Raw genomic sequence first — 19,902 nt, 5'->3', positions numbered from 1 at the left:
AAAACTTATTTAAAACATTTTATTTATATACAAATAAAACCCCTTTCTTAAAAATAAATTTTTTTTTAAAAAAAATAAATAAAAATAAATGACTACTGAAAATTTCAGCTTTGGAACATATACTTAAACAGTGTGAAGCATCAGCCTGCGCCGTTCATAAAAAATGGGAGGGAACACGGAGGCGGGGAGCTGAAGTGGATAACGTTCTTCTGCAGAACATACAGCAACCTTTTGCACTGCTCTGCTGTTGATCGGTACCTCTAATGGCGAATTCTATCTCCTTCCATCAGCCCACTCATCGCTTCATCTCCTGCCCGCAGGTCCTTTCTTCCGTTCTCGCTATGTCAACAAACCTTTCTCCTTGTTCGCTTCTCATTTTTTGTTCTCTTTCTCTCTATTATGGATGCAGGTGAAGGATTTCCGATCTTTCTCCTCGCCAAGATTCAGTAACTATCCGTCCACTTCCCCTAAAAGCAGATTGCGGCCGATTAAAGCTGCAACCGAAACCGCCGCATTTCCTCTTCTACAACCTCCGAAAGCCGACGAATCTTCTCCTTCTGAGGTCCGTAAAGTTCTTTGCCAATCAAATGTGTTATATTATTTACTTTTCGTATTCCATGAACAATTTTGTAAAATGATTTGACATCCTCGTGCGTTGGGTTAACGTTGAATCTTAATGACTGATTTTCCCCCTTGAAACTCCCGTAGTTGGAACCAGCAGACCCTGATTTCTATAAGATAGGATTTGTTAGAAGTATGCGAGCTTATGGAATCGAATTCAAAGAAGGACCTGATGGGTTTGGTGTATATGCTTCCAAAGATGTTGAACCTCTTCGCCGTGCTAGGGTCAGTTTCATACGTTGCTTCTCAAATTCTCAGTTCTGTTCAAACGCATCGTCTTTTACAGACCTTGGTTGCTATTTATTGGTTGTGATAACTAACAATGGTGTTTTCTTTATCTATTGGTTCACAGGTAATCATGGAAATTCCATTAGAACTAATGTTAACCATAAGCCAGAAACTCCCCTGGATGTTTTTCCCTGATATAATTCCAGTGGGTCATCCGATATTCGATATAATTAATTCGACAAATCCAGAGGTACATGAACTTTTCATAAGATTGAAGATAATATTTCTGAGCTCAGTTTCGTTGATTTGGTTTATGTCTCTGGGTCCTACCTGGTTCTTATATTTTATCCCATTCAATTTGAATACACTCTCAGTTAACATATTTTGTTTAGATGAATACCAACCTGTTATTATTTTTATTGATTTCGTTCTTTTGTTTGTAAATAACTGATATAAGGCATATCTTTGGATGGCAGACTGATTGGGATTTAAGGTTAGCGTGTCTTCTGCTGTATGCATTTGATCGAGATGACAACTTTTGGCAGCTCTATGGTGATTTTCTACCAAGTATTGACGAATGTACAAGCTTACTTCTAGCCTCCGAGGTAGAAAATATGTTTTGTGCCTAACGAGTTGATGCATTTCATTTCATTTAACCAACTATAAAAGTATAATATGATCTAATGAGTCAACATGAACATAGCTCAATTTGTTAAGACTTATACTGTGAGATACCACATCAGTTGGAGAGGAGAACGAAACATTTTTTATAAGAGTGTGGAAACCTCTCCCTTGTGGACGCGTTTTAAAATCCTGGGGGAAGCCCGGAAGAGAAAACCTAGTGGTGTGCCATCGAGGACACTAGGCCCGAATGGGGTGGATTGTGAGATCCCACATCGATTGGAGAGGAGAATGAAGCATCGGCTTGGGCTGTAACATATACTATCGACTAGGAGGGTAAGAAAATCATCCGTCCACATATGTTTTTCCATAGTAACTTTCTGACACTATTTTTCCATAGTAACTTTTTAACTAGTGTCAGAAGGGAGAATTAGTGATTAAACAATATTGGTATTAGCCGTCATGCCATCAATATTTACTTGTTTTCTCTCCAATCCTCTATTTGTTTTAAGGGAGAATTAGTATTTTTGTCCTTTGATCAATTCATTTCTTATCAGTTTTATGGTTCCTTAATGAGTAACTTGTGTTATTTGAAATCTGTTATGCATTTTAGGAAGAACTTTTGGAGCTACAGGATCCAAATCTTGCTTCAACCATCAGAGACCAGCAGCATCGTGCTTTAGATTTCTGGGAAAGGAACTGGGTAAATTTTCTGTTACATGGATGGAATATGCTATTAATTTTCCATTATACAAATGTGCCTGCTGCTGTTTTACAACTTTGTTGCTATAATACTACAGCACAGTGGTGTACCCCTTAAAATTAAGCGGCTTGCTCGAGATCCTAAAAGATTCATTTGGGCTGTGAGTATAGCACAATCACGATGCATAAACATGCAAACAAGGATCGGAGCTTTAGTACAAGATGCAAATATGCTAATTCCTTATGCTGGTAAACTTCTGGACAACAAACATAAAGTCGTGTTTATATATCATGTTTTGCAATTGCTCTGTTTTTGGATAAGAATCAACGTTACAGAACTGTTGGCAACATTTTCATTAGAATTAAAGGCTGAGATGCCTCAAAATGCATCACGGGATTAGTATATGTCACATACCTTTTGGCATCCTTTGATTATATTACATTAATTGTGTATTTTTCTTAACTATATTATGCAGATATGCTGAATCATTCTTTCCGACCAAACTGTTTTTTCCACTGGCGTTTTAAGGATCGGATGCTTGAGGTGATGATAAATGCTGGGCAGCAGATCAAAAAAGGGCAAGAGGTTTCTCATTGTCTTATTATATTCAAATTTAGCAATGTCCCTGCATAACTCAATCTTATATGAAAGCATGTTGGTTGCATCATTGCAAAAAGTTCTCGGTTTCAAGCTCTCAAAAGTGTGTAAGCATCTATTATGGAGAGGTGGTTTCTAAGGAATGTTCCTTCCCCTCTCCAACAGATGTGAGATCTTACAATAAAAATTTATGGAAGAATCATCAACTGGTCCCGGCGAGGCTCGAACTCGCGACCTCCGGCTCATAAGACCAGCGCTCTAACCAACTGAGCTACGGGACCTATTGATTCTTTCAGAAATTTTTATTGGGAGGAGTACGAAACATTCCTTATACGGGTGTGGAAATCTCTCCCTAATAGACGCAACATAATGAGCTAAAACGGGCAATATCTGTTAGCCGTGGGCTTGGGCTGTTAGCCCAAAGCGCCAAATTTAGTTCTTCTTGCCGACACCAAATTAGTCTGAACTTGTTGCATAATCTTGGCCAACTTTCCACAGCCAAGGAACAGCAAAGAAAAAAAAGGAAAAAGAAGATGGTTGATGGTTTTATTTTTCGTCCTACAGTAAATACTAACCGGGGGAATGAGGGTGATATGAGAATTTTTCTTTTGGCCTTTGTCTTAGATGTTTATGCTTTTGTAAGCAAGAGATCAAATTTACATTGTATATTTTCTTGAAGTATCAAATTTTATTTGCAGATGACAGTCAATTACATGAATGGCCAAACGAACGACATGTTTCTGCAGAGATATGGTTTTTCATCTCCTGTGGTAATTTCATCTCCACCACAACTTTCCAAATATATTTGATCTTGTTTATTTCATGTAAACATCTAACATGGGGAACTGCAGAACCCTTGGGATATGATCGAGTTCTCCGGGAATGCGCGTATTCACTTAGATTCGTTCTTATCAGTTTTCAACATAGCTGGGCTTCCTGATGGTTATTACTACAATGGTATTGTTAATCAAAACTTTCTTTTGTTTACCTCTTTTGTTTACCAAGTGCTGAACAAACTGACCAAATGACGATCGCAGGTCGGTTATCGAACGAGGAAGATACATTCGTTGACGGAGCGGTAATTGCAGCAGCAAGATCTCTGCCTTCATGGTCAGATGGAGATATCCCACCTAGCCCAAGCAGGGAGAGGAAAGCAGTTAAAGAGTTACAAGAAGAATGCCAACGGATGCTCGCAGCATTCCCGACCACATCAGAACAAGACCAAAAAATCCTAGGTACGCCATGCAGTCCCAAAGTTAAATGCAAACCACTAAAAAAACCTCAAGATCTTCTTATATTTGAAGATATTAATAATACCTTATGACGTTGCTGTTTGAAACAACCAACAGATTCTATGCCACAAGCTACAAGAACGCTAGAAGCCTCGATCAAGTAAACATTAACTTCTTATATCTAAAGCTGATTTTATGATATCATTAATGGAGTTTCATCAAGTTCCCATTTGTTTTCATGGCTGCAGATACAGATTGCACCGAAAGTTGTTCATGGAGAAAGTGATCAAGGCATTGGATGTTTATCAAGAACGGATACTGTTCTAGTTCTGAAAATTTTGTACTGCAATTTGAGCTTAGCAGGTATTATGAAATTGTGTTTCAGTCCCTGTAAAGATGTTGGTGTAGCTACATAAATTTCATGAAGTAAATTCAGTTATTAGTCGTTATTAATTGTAGCATCAACGGGAAAAATTTGATAATCTTGAATGGTTGCCTCTTTCTTATATTTCTTATCCATTTCTTTGTAATCTAATTCTGCAAATAGACATATTATCAATGTTCTGTGAATATAAAGGATTTAATTCAAGTTCATACTTCATACCTCAGATCAGCTTTACCGGTTTGGTTCGATTATTTAAAAAAGAGAAAACCAAACCTTTTCGGCTTGGTTTAATGCAACCAAGCTAATAAATACCAAACCGGCCAGTAATAAATATTTTTAAGAAACTCAGATTTTACTCAAATTTTTACCCTAACTTGATAAATTGTATTGATTTTTACCAAAAAGAAATACTAATTTTATTAAATTTTACTTTTTTTGCAAGATTTCACCTACTATATTTTTATACAAAAAGTAAAGTAAAAACTTTTTAAAAACTAATTAATTTAAATAAAAATTAAGCCTTAAAAAAGCCCACAATTTTAAATAAAATGATATTTCATATGAAAATTAATTTGAAGGTAAAATTCATGACATTTAATTAAATTTAAAGTAAATTTTGGAGTAAAAATAAATAAATGCGTAAATAATGATTTTTTTCCTAAATATTAGTCTGGACTTCAAACCGTGAATGTTGGTTCGGTTTTCGGTTTAGGCAAAATTCAAGAAAACCAAACCAAACCAAACCAAACCAAGGTTTACTCATGGAGAGGGGTTTTAAGATAAAACGACTCTGTACTCCGCTGATGATCTCTGGACGCTCTCCACCCTTGGCGGCGGCGGCGATTACCTCCCCAACCAATCAAGCTTGCAAATTTTGCACTTCCAGACTCTCTGCGACTGGTATGTTGATTTTTTTCCATGATTTTGTATATTTTATTTGCTATATTTCTATTTATATTATGTTAAGAAATGGGAAAGGAAAGAAGTGTAGACTCCATCTTTCTTTCCCTTTTCTGTGTTTCCGTCGCCGATCGATGATCCCCGCACACTCCACCGCCACTTTTTATCCTCTTATTGTCTCACTTTTGGTGCAACCTCACGCCACCACGCCAACCTCGTCTTCTGCTGCAGCACTCCATCAATCGGTCAATTGCATTCGATCTGAAATAGGGTCCGTATAGTCTAACCTAGGGTACTCGAGGATTAGATGATATAATGCTCAACGAACTTCGCTTCTTGACTAAGCTGTGAACTTGTGAAAACCTGCTGAGACATCTAAGTTACGTTCTTGTTATTGAGATAATAATCGCATGTCAGTTCTAATTCTAATTTCTAGGGTTATTTCTAAGTGAGAACCGATTTTGATTGCTCTGCAAGTTCTTATTGATAATAGGATCACCATGGCTTCAATTTTTGTTCTATTCCCGTGAACTTTTTATAATACGAAACTATTAATTAGCATACTGCGTGGTGTAGAGCAATTGAAAATGACCCATTTCGATATGGATGCACTGTCAAGCAATGTGAAGTGTTTAGTTTATGAGCCTTAGAGCTTCGTTGTCGAGTCCGATATTTTGTATGATTCTTCATTGATTTTCCTTAGTATTTCTTTGGAATTAGGAATTAGGGATTGGGAACCACTAACATTTCGTATTACTGGACACTTTATACCCCCAAGAGAGTATTGATATCGCAAGTGGAACTTTCTATTTGAAGGTTGGACAAAAGGCTCATTTACATTCTTCGTAATCATTATCTAGTGAGAATTTTCAGTAGGTTTGGTGTTGGATAGTTCTAATTCACAAGTTGAAGCTTCTAATGCTTAAAACATGTTTTTGCATACTAAAATCCTGTAAGTGTTCCCTTGGTGATGTGCATAGGGAAAACTTGAAGAGAGGATGGCTACGAATAGCCTGAAGGGTATGATTGCTGCAGCACTCAATAAGGGAGTAACAGAAGCAAGGGCAAGGATATTTGGTCACGTACTTAACCCGACAGGTCAACGATCTACCCACAAGCTTCTGCGCAAAAAACTCATCGGTGACAAAGTAGCAGAGTGGTATCCATATGACATCAAGAAGGATGATCCTCTTATCATGGCTCGTCAAGAACAAGAGTACACTCTCTTTCTATTTGACCTATCATTTGAACAAATTTTTTATGCATAAGATGTAGATTTTCTCCATCAATATATTGGGTGATATTAGGATAAGGAGTGATTTGTAGGAAGGCCATATGTGTTTAGCTTGGAAAATGGGGGACTTTAGGTATATACACACTAGTGAATTTTCTGATTAGTGAAAGGGGGTTTCAATCGGTGCATTTTTAAACAAATTTGGGGGTGTGGATTTCAACTTCCAAGCTCAAGGGAAAGAAGTGCCTCAACTACTGAACTATGCTCATGTCTTTTGTAATTGAATATCAGGATCTTAATGTTATTTGGAGAAGGAAATTAACATGAAATAAATACATACTCCGGGTAGAACAGAAATTGTTCCCAACAGATTTGTCTCAATATTCTGATCATCTGCAATCTACCTTGTTAGGCGCTTGTCCAAGCTCGAAATGCTGAAGCGGCGCGGTAAGGGACCACCTAAGAAGGGTCAAGGCAGGCGTGCAGCCAAGCGCAACAAGTAGAGACAATGACAGTGGAATTGTTCCTGCTAGGGCTTTATCTTTTTGTTGTTTTTTCCTGCCTAAAGTTTAGGTTATGGACCAGTTTCTCATAGTTGTAACGACTTCTATTCATCATAATCGATATTCACTCTGAAGATTCTTCATTGATAATTGAGCGCCCTTGAAGCAAAGTAATACATACTATATTATGCAAAAAGCCAGAAACAGAGCAGCGCACCATGCGTAGTCTGGAAACAAAAGGCATTAATGGAACAGTATACTTGTATGTTGGAGAGAACCAACTGCTAGAATTCATTACTAGAGCTTTGATTCGTGAACAATTCTCTGACTGCAAATATCAGGTTCAGGAATGATAATTTGATTGCCTTGGAACTGAAATGCGGTTCATTTTCCTCCAAGATCTAAATCTAAGGTCCTGCACTGGGCGTGGTTTCTTCATTGATCTGCTTTTGGGTCATTAATTTGTCGTCTTGATGAGCCATATCATAGGTTGCATGAAGACCAAAGAAAACATAATAGATAAGCATCACGAGTGTGCAGATTCCAAATCTTTCAAAAGCCTCAGGACCCAATGATCCCATGAGAAAGACGTTGGTTGCAATCGACAAACTCGGCAGCCATGGCACGAGCGGTACGCCCCAAACTTTCGGCTTTCTTTGCATTGGCAGAAGCAATGAAATCCCCAACGTCCCTAGAAACCATATGGGAACGGTCACGACGTATCCTACCCAACCATTTGAGTAAAGCCCCCAGTATGCAGAAGTTGCCATGGAGGAAGCAATGATGGTTATCAGTAGAATGAAAAGCTTCAACTGGTGTGACCGTGGAGTGACCCCTCTTGCATAGTATCTCCTGACCAGAAGTGCCACGGCCATCATCATAAAGACGAACAGCGTGCTGACCGACAACAAGCTCGCCAGAACATCCAAGCTAGAGAAGAAAGCAACTGAACCACTTGCTACGGTAATCAACAGTGTAGCATTAATCGGAGTTCCAGTCTTTGGATGAACAAGAGCAAACCAAGGAGGAATCATGTGAGCTCGAGCAATGTGCGTTATATACCGACCTTGCCCGAGCGCCCCGACCAGAAGAACAGTAGTCATCCCCTTCAGAGCACCAAGAGCCACCAAATACTTAGCCCATTTCATTCCAACACTCTCAAAGGCAACAGAGTAGGCTGCATCTGGGTTGATATCAGTATACTTCTGCATCATACTCAGCGACAGAGCCATCAGACAGTATATCACAGTGATAACCGACATTGATCCCAACAATCCCAAAGGTATGTCTTTTGATGGATTTTTAGTTTCCTCAGCCATTGTAGCAATGTTATCAAAACCTCCATATGCAAAGTACACAATTGCAGCAGCTTGGAACACTCCTTTCACCCCAAATGGCATAAAAGGAGTCAAATTTGATTTATCAGCATGTACGAAACCAGCAATTATAACAAACAGAATCACCACTGTATTAACAGCAGAAGCAATCCAATTCAGGTATGAAGTTTTCCTCGTGCTGATCATCGCTATCGTTGCAGCGATCGTCAAGACCCCAACAGCAATTGGGTCAAGAAGATTGAACCCATCTTTCAGATTCGTGTGGATACGCAACGAATTGTCGGGTCTGTCCAGCAGTGAGGTTAAGTAAGAAGTCCAAGCTCGGGCGACAGCGGCGGTACCGACAATGCTCTCGAGGAGAATGTTGCCAGCAGTGATGAAAGCAGCAAAGTCCCCCAATTCAATCCTCAGGTAAGCAAAAGAGCCCCCTGCAACTGGGATTTCAACGGCGAACTCTGTATAGCAAAAAACAGAGAGCATTGCAGAAACACCGGAAGCTACATAGGACAGAACAATGGCTGGTCCAGCATGTTTATTGGCTTCTTGGCCGGTAAGAACGAAGATCCCTGCGCCAATTACAGCCCCAAATCCAAACCAGGTGAGATCCCACCAAGTTAAGCAGCGTTTCATTTCATTCTCACTTCGTTTTCTTAGCTCCCCGATTTCATTTTCGTCAAATGATCTGCTTTGAAGACGGTCCATGAATCGAAACCATGTCTGAGACAGAGCAGTCCGGTAATTGCTCAAACTCTGGAAGGATTCTTCCGGCAAGAAATCTTGTTTGCTCCATCTCCACCAATAGCTTCTCTGCTGCTGAACAATATCGTCGCCCATTCTGCTTTCTATGGAAATGGGCATGTGACAATGTGGTCTATATAGAGTTTAAATCCATTAGCACTGTGGCCACTGGCTAATGGTAAGGAGGGGGGGTTTCGAAGATGCCGATGGTGGGCTTGGATTGATGTTGCTTGTCTCGTAGCTCCAACCCGAAAATGACCGTCTTACAGAAATATCTGAATGCTCCCATTGACGTTAGGATCGAAGACTTCCAAGTCAACTACTTTGGCTGTGCTTGGTTGTTCCTAAATCTCATCAAATCTATAATTCTTCTTGACTTTTATGCTTGCTCTGTTTTCTGGTTTCTGTAGGATTATATAATCTTTTCCAAATATTCTCATGTTTACTGTGTAGCTGCTTGTCTTCCAGCTGCTTCCTTCCAAAAATCTATATAGAAAAATGTTATTATTACAAAATCTTTTGGATAAGGATTAACTACAGAAGACTGTCTTTTTAAGGTTTATTTAAGATTTACGTAGATATTGTCGGCTTTGATTCGGTCGGTTACTCATGTCGTCATCGTTGTCAGCCTACAGATATTGTCAGCTTTGATTCGGTCTGTTACTCATTACTCATTGTCTTCATCGTTGTCAGCCCAACAATTTTAAAGTTAGGTTTCCACACCTTTACAAGAAATACTTCGTTCTCTTCTCCAATTGACGTGGGATCTCACAATGCAAACACACTGTTCAGTGCGATGAGGGATCTCACTATTCACCCCTTTGGGGGTCTCGCGTTCTTGCTGACGTGAGATCTTACAATCCACCCCTCATTAGGAGTCGGCGTTCTCGCCGAAACATCACTTGATGTCTAGCTCTAATACCACTATAATAGCTCAAGTTTATCGTCTTCATTGGTCCGTTACATATCGTTGTCAGCCTCAGAGTTTTAAAACATGTCTATTAGGGAGAAATTTTCAACATATTGATAGCATTAATGCAATCTTCTTAAAAGAAACAAGCTAGATTGATCAACATATTCATAGGGATTACATTGGGTCTTTTTTCACATGAGAAAGCAACATATTAGAAAGAAAGAGTGATGAAAGAGGGTTTGGCGACGGCGACGGCGGCGCTCAGATGAGGGCCAGCTGACGGACATTGATGGGGTAGGAATCGGAGGGTGGACCTCTGAAAGCTCGACCAGCAAGAATGGCGGAGGCTGCTTCTGTTGGGTGAAATGCATCCCAAAACACGTACTCATTCCTGTAAAGGCATGGAAATTGCAGAGGCAAACATGTTATTTGCCCTCTGTTTAGCCCTACTCCACAGCACGCCGTGTCCACAACTCGAAACCCTGCATTGCATTTTAATGTAGTTAATAACTTCCCCCTGCTAAGCTAACCATTAATGGCGATCATCTCTCACCGTAGGTATCAGGGTTGTTCAAGATATCGCCAAAAATGGCATACACATTGACGTAGACGAAGGTGGATTCAGGGTGCTGGCTGTTCAGCTGGGTTACTAGCGATCTTAGCCCCTCGTTGAAAGCCCCCAGCATCTTGTTCACATTATCAACGCACCGCCCTGGAGTGGCTGCGCCAGAAGCCCTCTGGTTCGGGATGCAGCCCAACGGCCCCACTCCTGCCACCACGAACTTTCTCAACCCTACGCTCTGAAGCGCCTGTGCAAAATATAGGTTAAGAATCACGGATCTCCACAATACATGATATTGTCTAGTTTCAGCATAACCTCTAGTAGCTTTACTTTAGGCTTACCAAAAGGTCTCGTAACAATGAAGATGTATTCATTATTTATAAACTATATAAACATTTCTTGGTACTCCCTCCCAATAATCCTCTCCTCGAATGAGCTTTCCCTGAGGCCTATGGAGTCCTCGAACAGCCTCCCCTTAATCGAGGCTTGACTCCTTGAACAAAGTACACTATAGAGCCTCCCCTGAGGTCTATGGAGCCCTCGAACAGCCTCCTCATAATCGAGGCTTGACTCCTCAAATACACCGTCATTGTCCCTTTGTTCAACAATTGAGGATTTTATTGACATGGCTAAATCAAGGGCATGACCCTTTTATTCGTTCAATTCTATTGACATGACTAAGTTAAGGGCATGACTCTAAAACTATGTTAGAAATCACGGATCTCCATACTAGTATGATATTGTCCATTTTGAGCATAAGCGCTCGTGGCTTTGTTTTGAATTTTCCAAAAAAGCTTCCTAACAATGGAGATGTTTTCTTATTTGTAATGATCATTCCCTAAATTAGCCAACGTGGGACTCTCTCCCAATAATCATCAACGGTATAATAAACATGTAGTGGGTTAACCCAGAGAAAAAGAACTCACTAGAAGCTGGCGAGAATATCGGTTTAGGAGAAGGTTAGCGAATTGATTAGGGGTATATCTGAAGCGGGAAGTGTAGAGCTCCGGCAACAGGTAGTTGTTAATGTAATCGTTGCTTCCAAACACCAAAAAGGCTAAGGATTTTGATAAATAACGACTCAGATTCCAACTCCCCATTGATCTCCTTAACTCATTCAAAGTGCTTTCAAAATTCACCACTTGCTGGCTCAGGCTGTACCTCTCGCCCTGTATCCAAAACCGATTCGAACGATTAAAAACACGTTTTTGAATAATTTTGAACTTACACAACAACCCAGGAACGCATACGTAATGTCTGCCAGTCTCGTCGAGGATTCCAGCAGCAGCCGAAGCATAGTTGACGCCGTGGAGTATTCCAACTCCGGTGGTGTTCGGATTCGCAAATTCCGGAGCGTTCGGAATTCCAAACATGTCCACTGCAAGACAATCACACATTAAAACTCTTTAAAAAAAAAACAATAGAAACAGGCTCTAAACAAGTCTATGAAGAAAGATTAACGATACCAAACATATCTATAACGGTTCGTCCATTAGAAAACCTCCCGGTAGGACCCGAAAGAAAATCAATCCCATAAGGATAATAATTGGCTCTAGCAACTGATCGGAGAAAATTATTGTTGCCAACATCCACAAGAGAGTCGCCGAACACGAAAATCGCCGGAACCCCATTTGTCTCTGAAACCGTCTCGTCCGAGCATCGGAGGAAGACGACTAGGAGGAGGAGCAGGGCGGCGGAGGCGGCCAAACGAGGTGGCTGGATGATCATGGTGAAACAGGGGATGAGTAGAGGTAATGTGTAATGGTTGGGGAATGTGGGATTATATATATATATATATAATAAGCGTAAAAGAGGAGTGATTTTGGTGTGATTAAGGGAAGAATTTATGGCTTTATTACAGTGTTTAGGGTAAAGATTATAACCGAAAAGTTTGTCAGTTTTCTTGATGCCCTTTCCCACCCTTTTGCCTCATGCTTCTTGCTTCATGCATATCGTTTTGGAGCCAGGTGTTCTTCATGCATATATCTCTGCCTACTACGAGGCTTAAACGTTATAGTCAAGGCTGTCACGACGTGATCGACAATTTTATAACCCGTTATAGTCAAGACCGTCATGATGCGATTGACAATTTTAATATCGAACATGACGACGGTACAAGTCGAATAGACAAGATACGTGTCAAGAACACGAAGTATTACTTTTCCTATCAATGAAAGCTTCAACGGGTACTTTCTTCCAGTAATAACTATGACAACTGTTTATCAACCGTTCATAGATTATCTATAATTGTTAAAAAAAGTTGGAAGTATTAAGGTTATTTTTTTAGATTTTTTATTTTGAAAGTTAGTTTTAGGAATATTTTTGGAAAAAGTGGTTGCAACTTTTTGCATTTATGTCTGTTTTTGGGTTAGTTTTGCAAACTACCAATTTTGAATGAGCTTTGATTTATTATCACTTCAGCTGCTCCTGATGTAAGGGATTACGTGTTACATTCAAATCCTTCTCAAGAACTACCTAACCTTAATCCATGTTTGAACACCCAATTATTAATAAATTACAAATAATAATATTTATTAATCAAACCCAACTATGCATTAGTTTTCAAATTTTCATTTATAGACTTTTTGTATAATCTATATTATCGGGATTCAGTCATATTTTATAGTATATATGGAGCGTTGACTTTGAGGGGTAAGAAATTTGATACTTTTTGTATAATCTATATGATACTCGTTCCCCTCTTCAATCAATGTGAATCTCACAATCCACCTCAACTTATGGCTCTGATACTCGTTCCTCTCTCCAATTAATGTGGATCGGACAATCCACCCATTGTGTTAGATATCATTTGTAACCACTCAAACCCACCTCTTCTTTAGGTTTATAAAACAAGTCGGAAGCATATCAGTTATATAATTGTAACGACTCGAGCCCACCGCTAGTAGATATTGTGTTATTTGGGTTTTTACTCAAGGGTTTAAAACGCGTCAGTGAAAGGTTTTCACATCCTTTTCAAAGGTGTTTCGTGCTTCTCACCGATCAAAGTGGGATACAACAATAATTGATTATACTATATATTTTATATTACCACGTTGGATTGATATACTAATTTATCTTTATGCCCATTACCATATATGTTTTTGTAATTTATTTATTCAAAAGCCTTATTCGCTACTCCACTTCCAGTGATTCAATAAATAAGTGTAAGTTTGGTTCAAGCCCTTCCAATAATTCATCTTCAATTTCCCACTAACCCCACAATGGCCACACCTCATCATCATCTAGTGTTCATCTGTAACCCCGCAATCGGAAATTTAGTTCCGGCAGTGGAATTCGCCGTCCGATTAGTCCATCACGACCCTCGTTTTTTGGCCACGTTCCTCGCCCTCGACATCCCTGGAAGACCCCTCGTCAATGCCTACACCCAATCACGTTTCTCTGCTTCCACTTCTCAAAACATCCAATTCATTGCTATCCCATCTGCCCAACCCCCATCTCCCGCTCTCTTCCATTCCCACATCGCCTATTTGTCATTGTATTTCGAGTCTTATAAGCCCCACGTCAAGCAAGCCATTATTGACCTCCACAATCCCCAAAATTCCGCCCGTGTCGTTGGGGTTTTTGTCGATATGTTCACGACGGCCTTCATCGATGTTGCTAATGACCTCCAAATTCCTAGCTACCTCTTCTTTGCGTCTCCGGCTACTTTTCTTAGCCTCATGGTTCAACTACCTAAGATGGATCGTGACCGAGTTGAATCCTTGATCCGTGACTCGGATGCTGAGTTTGTGTTGCCGAGCTTTGCTCACTCGCTGACTTCCAGTTTGTTGCCGTCCACTGTTTTGAAGACGCGGGATGGTCTTTTCTGGTACGCCCATCACGGGCGTAGGTATGGCGAGACGAATGGGGTTGTTATTAATTCGTTTACAGAGCTTGAGCCTCATGCGCTGAGCTCGTTGGGTGAGATTCCACCGGTTTATGCTGTTGGGCCTTTGCTTGATTTGGGCGGCCCAGCCCAGTGGCAGCCGTCTCGAGCCACCCACCAGAGCGTCCTGAAGTGGCTCGACGGTCAGCCTGAGCGGTCGGTTGTTCTGTTGAGCTTTGGGAGTATGGGAAGTCTTGATAAAGCTCAAATTCGAGAAATTGCCTTTGGGCTCCAACGGGCTGGGTTCCGCTTTGTGTGGGTCGTGCGTCAGCCGCCCAAGTCCCAGTTAGAGCACCCCGACGACTACTCCGATCTAGACGACGTGTTGCCGGATGGGTTCGTAACTCGCACCGCTGGCCTGGGATTGGTCTGTGGGTGGGTCCCGCAGGTGGGGAGGGTTCATTGACTAAATCAAATATAACAATATTTATTAGATTCCTAATTAATTTTTGATTGGGTGATAGGTGAGTATTTTGAGCCACGGTGCTATTGGAGGGTTCGTGTCGCATTGCGGGTGGAACTCGATTTTGGAGAGCTTATGGTTTGGTGTGCCAATAGCAACGTGGCCGGTGTATGCAGAGCAGCAAATGAACGCCTTTGAAATGGTGAAGGAATTGGAATTGGCGGTGGAGTTGCGGTTGGATTACAGGGAAGGAAGCAAGCTGGTGACGGCGGAGGAGCTAGAGACAGCGCTGAGGCGCTTAATGGACGGCGGCGATGAAGTCAGGGCGAGGGTGAAGCGGATGGGAGAGAAGTGCAGAACTGTCCTACTGGAAAATGGTTCATCGTATACGGCATTGAATTCTCTGATTGAGAAATTAACGGCTCAGATTTTGTAATATTTTGGCCTTGGAATAACAAAATAAATAAATAAATTTGTAATCTTTATGGCACCTTATCTTGTGTACGATGTCGTTTTCAAAATTATAATTTTTAAATTCTAAATTTATTTTTCAATAAATATTAGTTGAAATTGAAACAAACTAGACATAAAGTTTTGTGGATCCTACCTAATTTTTATTATAATTTCAAACTATTTTTTATTTTTATGTTTTTAAACCCTTCATTTTCTATTTTAATTTATGTATAATAATTTCTTATAGTATTAAATAAAATTTTAATTATAACATCGTATTGTTTAGTTAATTAATTAGAAACGGTGCGATCTAGCCTCGATTTAAGGGGGAACGAAACATTCTTTAAAAATCTCTCCCTAACAAAGGCATTTTAAAATCATGAGACTGGCGGTAATAAGTAACTAGGCAAAGCGAACGACATCTGTTAGCCGTGGGCTTGAGATGTTACAAATGTTGGGATATGGAGCCTGATGATAGATTTGATAGATGATGATAGATCTGATAGAGATACATTTGGAAGATATCCGAAAGATATCCAGTAAAGATCTGACACAAATATATATGGTAGATATTTGGTAAAAATTTGATAGAGACATATTTGGGAGATTATACGTGTAATTTGAATCTTTGAAAACTATATTTAGTAAATTGAAAAGCTCTCGTCCTTTCTCGCTTTTGTATCTACTGCTGTGTCCTACACTAAAGTCATCAATATAAAGACAATATTTGTCGTATTTTCTCTCTCCTCTGTGTTCTGTAGTCATCAATATAAAACCTTTAGCCAATATTCATTATTCTATTTTCTCTTTCCTGTTGTTTGTGTTAATCTTGACGCGTGTGCGTTTGTATTTTATCTCTCTTGTTTTTTTGTGTTCATCTTGATGGTGAGTTGTTGAGCGATCCTAACAACTAGTATCAAAGCTAACAATGGGTATCAATCCTAACAATTGGCATCAAAGCTAACAACTAGTTTCGATCCTAACAACAAATGGTACAAGAGTTAGCGAGTACGTTGAGTCTTCAAGAAGGGTGGATTATGAGATGAAACATTATTTATAAGAGTTTGAAAATTTGTCGACAAACCTATTTTAAAATTATGAAACTGATAGGTAGGAGTAATGAGAGGGGATTAGAAAGAAGGGATGAGATAGAGGTTAAAAAGTGAAGTGATGGTGTGTTGTGTGTGGTTGTAGATTAGAAGAGAAGCAGTGGCAGTGGAAGTGGAAGAGGGCAGAGGGCGGAGGGGAGGGTTGCTTGAAGGGAGGCGGAAATTTCCAAAAATGGAGGAGAGATGTTTGGAGTTTTAGAAAGGGGAAAGGGATTGACAAGAACAACACCAACACAACCAACAACAACAACCACAACAACTGTGAAGAGTGTTGCGGAAAAGGGGAAATGATGAATTGCAGAAAGGAGAAAGCAATGTGAATGCCTTCACCCTCCTCTGTCTGCGTCTTCAAGATAGATAGAAAGAAAAAAGGATGAACTTTTTGGCAGTTCACGCCACACCCCAAACTGCCACCAAATCCATCAGTAAATGAGATTGGATTGGATTGGATTGGACGTATGATCTCACTGACAACTCTCTCTCTCTCTCTCTCTCTTTCTCTATCTTAATTTACTTCTTCATCTTCACAACAAATTGGGATTCCCTCATTCACATTTATCTCCTCTCATCCCCTCCCCTCCTTTCTTTTCTACCTTTCAATCACGTTACTCTCGTTCTAACATTGCATCAGAGTCATGCTCTTAACTTAGAATCTTCATGTGTCCAACAAAAAAGTTATAACCCTAAAAGATATAACAAAAAATAACTCAAATGTCAAACAAATGGTGCTTCAATTATTGAGAGGAGTATTCTCACATTGACCCATTAAAAAAAAATTATAGGTTTATAAATAAGTAAAGTTGTCTCCTTTTAATAAACAAATAAAATGTGGGTCGTTGCATAAACAAACAAACAAAGAAGACAAAATTTACAATATGGGTTGTTACATAAACACTTCAACCAATACGGGACCTACTCAATCAGGGTTGTTATTATTGATTTATTTCGGTAAGTAAGTATGGTTGAATAGGGTTGGATTAAGATAGTTGCGAGGATAAGTAGAGAAGCAAAAATAATGAAAATATAGAGCAGCAGAAAGAATGCAGGACATGGGCATGGGAGGAGGAGGGGCCATGGCCATAGCCATAGCCACCCATATGGGCCCCCAATTATTTGGGAAATATAAGTAGATTACATGATGCGTCCTCTGCATTTTTTCTTGTTTAAAGCTTCAAATTCAGAATTACAAATCAATCAAACAAACAAACTTCTTTTATATATATATATATATATATATATATATATATATATATAGAGAGAGAGAGAGAGAGAGAGAGAGAGAGAGAGATGCCCCTTGTCCTTCCTACCTCGGCCATTGACAAAACAACTCGAAATGACAGATGCAACATTCAGACTCACACTGCCATTCACACTCACCAACAGACACAACAAAAAGCAACCCAATTAATATTAATTATTAATTATTAATTATTTTATTAATTCATCCCAATCCACCCTATAAAAACAAGTGCAACTCCCCCACCCATGGTTTCTAACTCACACCCATTTCCCTATCAAACATGAATTTCAGTCACACCATGGACATTACTCTTCACTCCTCTATGCCTCTCCCCTTCGCCTACAATTGCGCCATTCTCTCCGCCTCTTCCACTGCCTCTTCTTCCTCTTCCTCTTCTTCCAATGCCGGACTTCTGTCCGGTCCTATCATGGATACCAGAATATGGAGTAAACTGCCGCAGAAGCTGCTGGACCGGGTGGTCGCGTTTCTTCCGCCGCCGGCCTTCTTTCGTGCCCGTTGCGTCTGCAAGAGATGGTACGGCCTTCTCTTTTACGCTACCTTTCTCGAAACCTACCTCCAACTCTCCCCTCATCGCCGCCACTGGTTCCTGTTCTTCAAGCTCAAAGGCCTTTCCAGCCACATTTACAGGAATGATACTAACTCCCCACTTGGAGTACCCGCCTCCAGACCCACCTACGAGGGGTACATCCTTAAACCCTTTTTTTTTTCCTAGGTTTAAATATTATTATTTTTTTGTTGCCCGAGACATTTTTTAAATTGTAAGACTGATGACTATATAGTAAACCAGTAACAATATTTGTTAGTAATGGGCTTTCACGATTTATCAAAACCAAATAACAGGCTGTGAGACTAGTGGTTATGTGTAACTAGTATCTGCTAGCGATGGACTTGAGCGGTTACAAATGGTATCAAAGCCCAATAATAAGCTAGGAAGGTGATGGCTATACATAATTAGTAACAATATTTACTATTGTGGATTTGAGTAGTTACAAATGGTATCAGAACAAGGGTCTACAAGGAGGTCACAATCCGACCTCAATGTAACAAATAAGTTTTAAAATTGTAAGGTCGACACAACACATGATACTAATTAGCTAAAGCTAACAATATCCATGGGTTTGTTACAATTTTATTCTCTATTTCAATTTTAAGATCAATATAATTGTAAAAAATTGTGAAAATTTAGAAATCAATATAAAAATATCAATTTTTGATAGGTACCTGTTTGATCCATATGACGTGGCATGGTACCGGCTGTCGTTCGCTCAAATTCCGGCGGGGTTCTCACCGGTGGCCTCCTCCGGCGGGCTAATCTGTTGGGCGCCGGACGAGGGGGGTCCCAAAAGTCTAATCCTATCGAACCCAATTCTAGGCACCTTATCTCAGCTGCCCCCGACAGTAAGACCACGCCTATTCCCTTCAATCGGCCTCGCCATAACCCCATCTTCCATAGACGTGACGGTGGCCGGAGACGACTTAATATCCCCTTACGCCGTGAAAAATCTAACGGCAGAAACCTTCCACATAGACAGCGGCGGATTCTACTCAATGTGGGCCACCACCTCAGCTCTGCCACGTCTATGCAGCTTCGAATCAAATCGAATGGTCCACGTGGAAGGAAGATTGTACTGCATGAACTACAGCCCATTCAGCATCCTTGCATACGACGTGTCACAAAACAAGTGGTGGAAAATCCAAGCACCAATGAGGCGGTTTCTACGGTCGCCAAACCTGGTGGAGAGCCGAGGGAAACTGCTGTTGATGGCGGCGGTGGAGAAGAGCAAATTGAACATACCAAAGAGCCTCCGGGTATGGGGGCTGCAAGGGTGCGGAACGACGTGGATAGAAATGGAGCGAATGCCGCAGCAATTGTACGTGCAGTTCGAGGAAATGGAAAAAGGGTGTGGGTTTGAATGCGTGGCGCATGGGGAATTCATGGTGGTTTTAATTAAAGGGTGTTGGGATAAGGCCGCGCTCTTGTATGACATGTCCAAGAAACTCTGGCAGTGGATTCCGCCGTGTCCCTATATTGGCAACGGCGGCGGCGGCGGAGAAGAGGTTCTTCATGGGTTTGCTTATGAGCCGAGATTGGCCACGCCAGTCACCGGACTCATCGATCACTTCTCCCTTCCCTTTCACAATTACAACGCTAATCATCCGTGATGAACAGAAAATAATTTAGCGTTTTTTTTTTTTTTTTTTTTTTTTTTTTTTTT

The 19,902-nt window shown here is 40.3% G+C and overlaps 6 protein-coding genes and 1 non-coding gene across 8 annotated transcripts; 4 read left to right on the top strand and 3 right to left on the bottom strand.

The window, feature by feature from the left end:
* The first annotated feature begins 123 nt into the window (after positions 1 to 123).
* On the top strand, positions 124 to 4,510 carry LOC111783562 (protein PLASTID TRANSCRIPTIONALLY ACTIVE 14). The gene is made up of 13 exons (XM_023664491.1): positions 124 to 320; positions 410 to 562; positions 709 to 846; positions 974 to 1,099; positions 1,326 to 1,454; positions 2,084 to 2,173; positions 2,271 to 2,421; positions 2,649 to 2,758; positions 3,469 to 3,540; positions 3,622 to 3,727; positions 3,808 to 4,005; positions 4,120 to 4,162; positions 4,251 to 4,510. Exons 1-13 carry the CDS (start codon positions 264 to 266, stop codon positions 4,327 to 4,329), a joined length of 1,452 nt encoding a protein of 483 aa, XP_023520259.1. The 5' UTR covers positions 124 to 263; the 3' UTR covers positions 4,330 to 4,510.
* TRNAI-UAU lies at positions 2,978 to 3,051 on the bottom strand. Its single transcript has one exon. It is a non-coding gene; the product is annotated as a tRNA-Ile (tRNA).
* A 656-nt stretch (positions 4,511 to 5,166) lies between the features above and the next one.
* Positions 5,167 to 7,174, top strand: LOC111783000 (28S ribosomal protein S33, mitochondrial). Of its 2 annotated transcripts, none has more exons than XM_023663864.1 (3): positions 5,167 to 5,287; positions 6,268 to 6,503; positions 6,934 to 7,174. In XM_023663864.1, the coding sequence occupies exons 2-3, from the start codon at positions 6,286 to 6,288 to the stop codon at positions 7,022 to 7,024; spliced, it is 309 nt and encodes a 102-aa protein (XP_023519632.1). In that variant the 5' UTR covers positions 5,167 to 5,287; positions 6,268 to 6,285; the 3' UTR covers positions 7,025 to 7,174. The 2 variants fall into 2 exon arrangements, with proteins under 2 accessions (XP_023519632.1, XP_023519633.1); XM_023663865.1 differs by having other exon boundaries at positions 5,187 to 5,287; positions 6,245 to 6,503.
* Positions 7,175 to 7,184: 10 nt separating this feature from the next.
* On the bottom strand, positions 7,185 to 9,551 carry LOC111782996 (cationic amino acid transporter 5). The gene has a single exon (XM_023663861.1). It carries the CDS (start codon positions 9,217 to 9,219, stop codon positions 7,432 to 7,434), a length of 1,788 nt encoding a protein of 595 aa, XP_023519629.1. The 5' UTR covers positions 9,220 to 9,551; the 3' UTR covers positions 7,185 to 7,431.
* Positions 9,552 to 10,131: 580 nt separating this feature from the next.
* LOC111782999 (GDSL esterase/lipase At1g71250-like) lies at positions 10,132 to 12,324 on the bottom strand. The gene is made up of 5 exons (XM_023663863.1): positions 12,041 to 12,324; positions 11,825 to 11,952; positions 11,501 to 11,743; positions 10,566 to 10,821; positions 10,132 to 10,494 (listed from the first exon to the last, which is right to left on the bottom strand). Exons 1-5 carry the CDS (start codon positions 12,300 to 12,302, stop codon positions 10,274 to 10,276), a joined length of 1,110 nt encoding a protein of 369 aa, XP_023519631.1. The 5' UTR covers positions 12,303 to 12,324; the 3' UTR covers positions 10,132 to 10,273.
* A 1,397-nt stretch (positions 12,325 to 13,721) lies between these two features.
* On the top strand, positions 13,722 to 15,353 carry LOC111782998 (UDP-glycosyltransferase 43-like). Its single transcript, XM_023663862.1, has 2 exons — positions 13,722 to 14,848; positions 14,925 to 15,353. The coding sequence occupies exons 1-2, from the start codon at positions 13,796 to 13,798 to the stop codon at positions 15,297 to 15,299; spliced, it is 1,428 nt and encodes a 475-aa protein (XP_023519630.1). The 5' UTR covers positions 13,722 to 13,795; the 3' UTR covers positions 15,300 to 15,353.
* A 2,610-nt stretch (positions 15,354 to 17,963) lies between these two features.
* LOC111783498 (protein UNUSUAL FLORAL ORGANS-like) lies at positions 17,964 to 19,849 on the top strand. Its single transcript, XM_023664427.1, has 2 exons — positions 17,964 to 18,367; positions 18,904 to 19,849. Exons 1-2 carry the CDS (start codon positions 17,964 to 17,966, stop codon positions 19,847 to 19,849), a joined length of 1,350 nt encoding a protein of 449 aa, XP_023520195.1.
* The last annotated feature ends 53 nt before the right edge of the window (positions 19,850 to 19,902 follow it).

The sequence above is a fragment of the Cucurbita pepo genome, chromosome LG20 (genome assembly GCF_002806865.2).
Source record: "Cucurbita pepo subsp. pepo cultivar mu-cu-16 chromosome LG20, ASM280686v2, whole genome shotgun sequence".
NCBI classification, from domain to species: Eukaryota; Viridiplantae; Streptophyta; class Magnoliopsida; order Cucurbitales; family Cucurbitaceae; genus Cucurbita; species Cucurbita pepo.
This window is presented reverse-complemented; position numbering and strand designations above follow the sequence as displayed.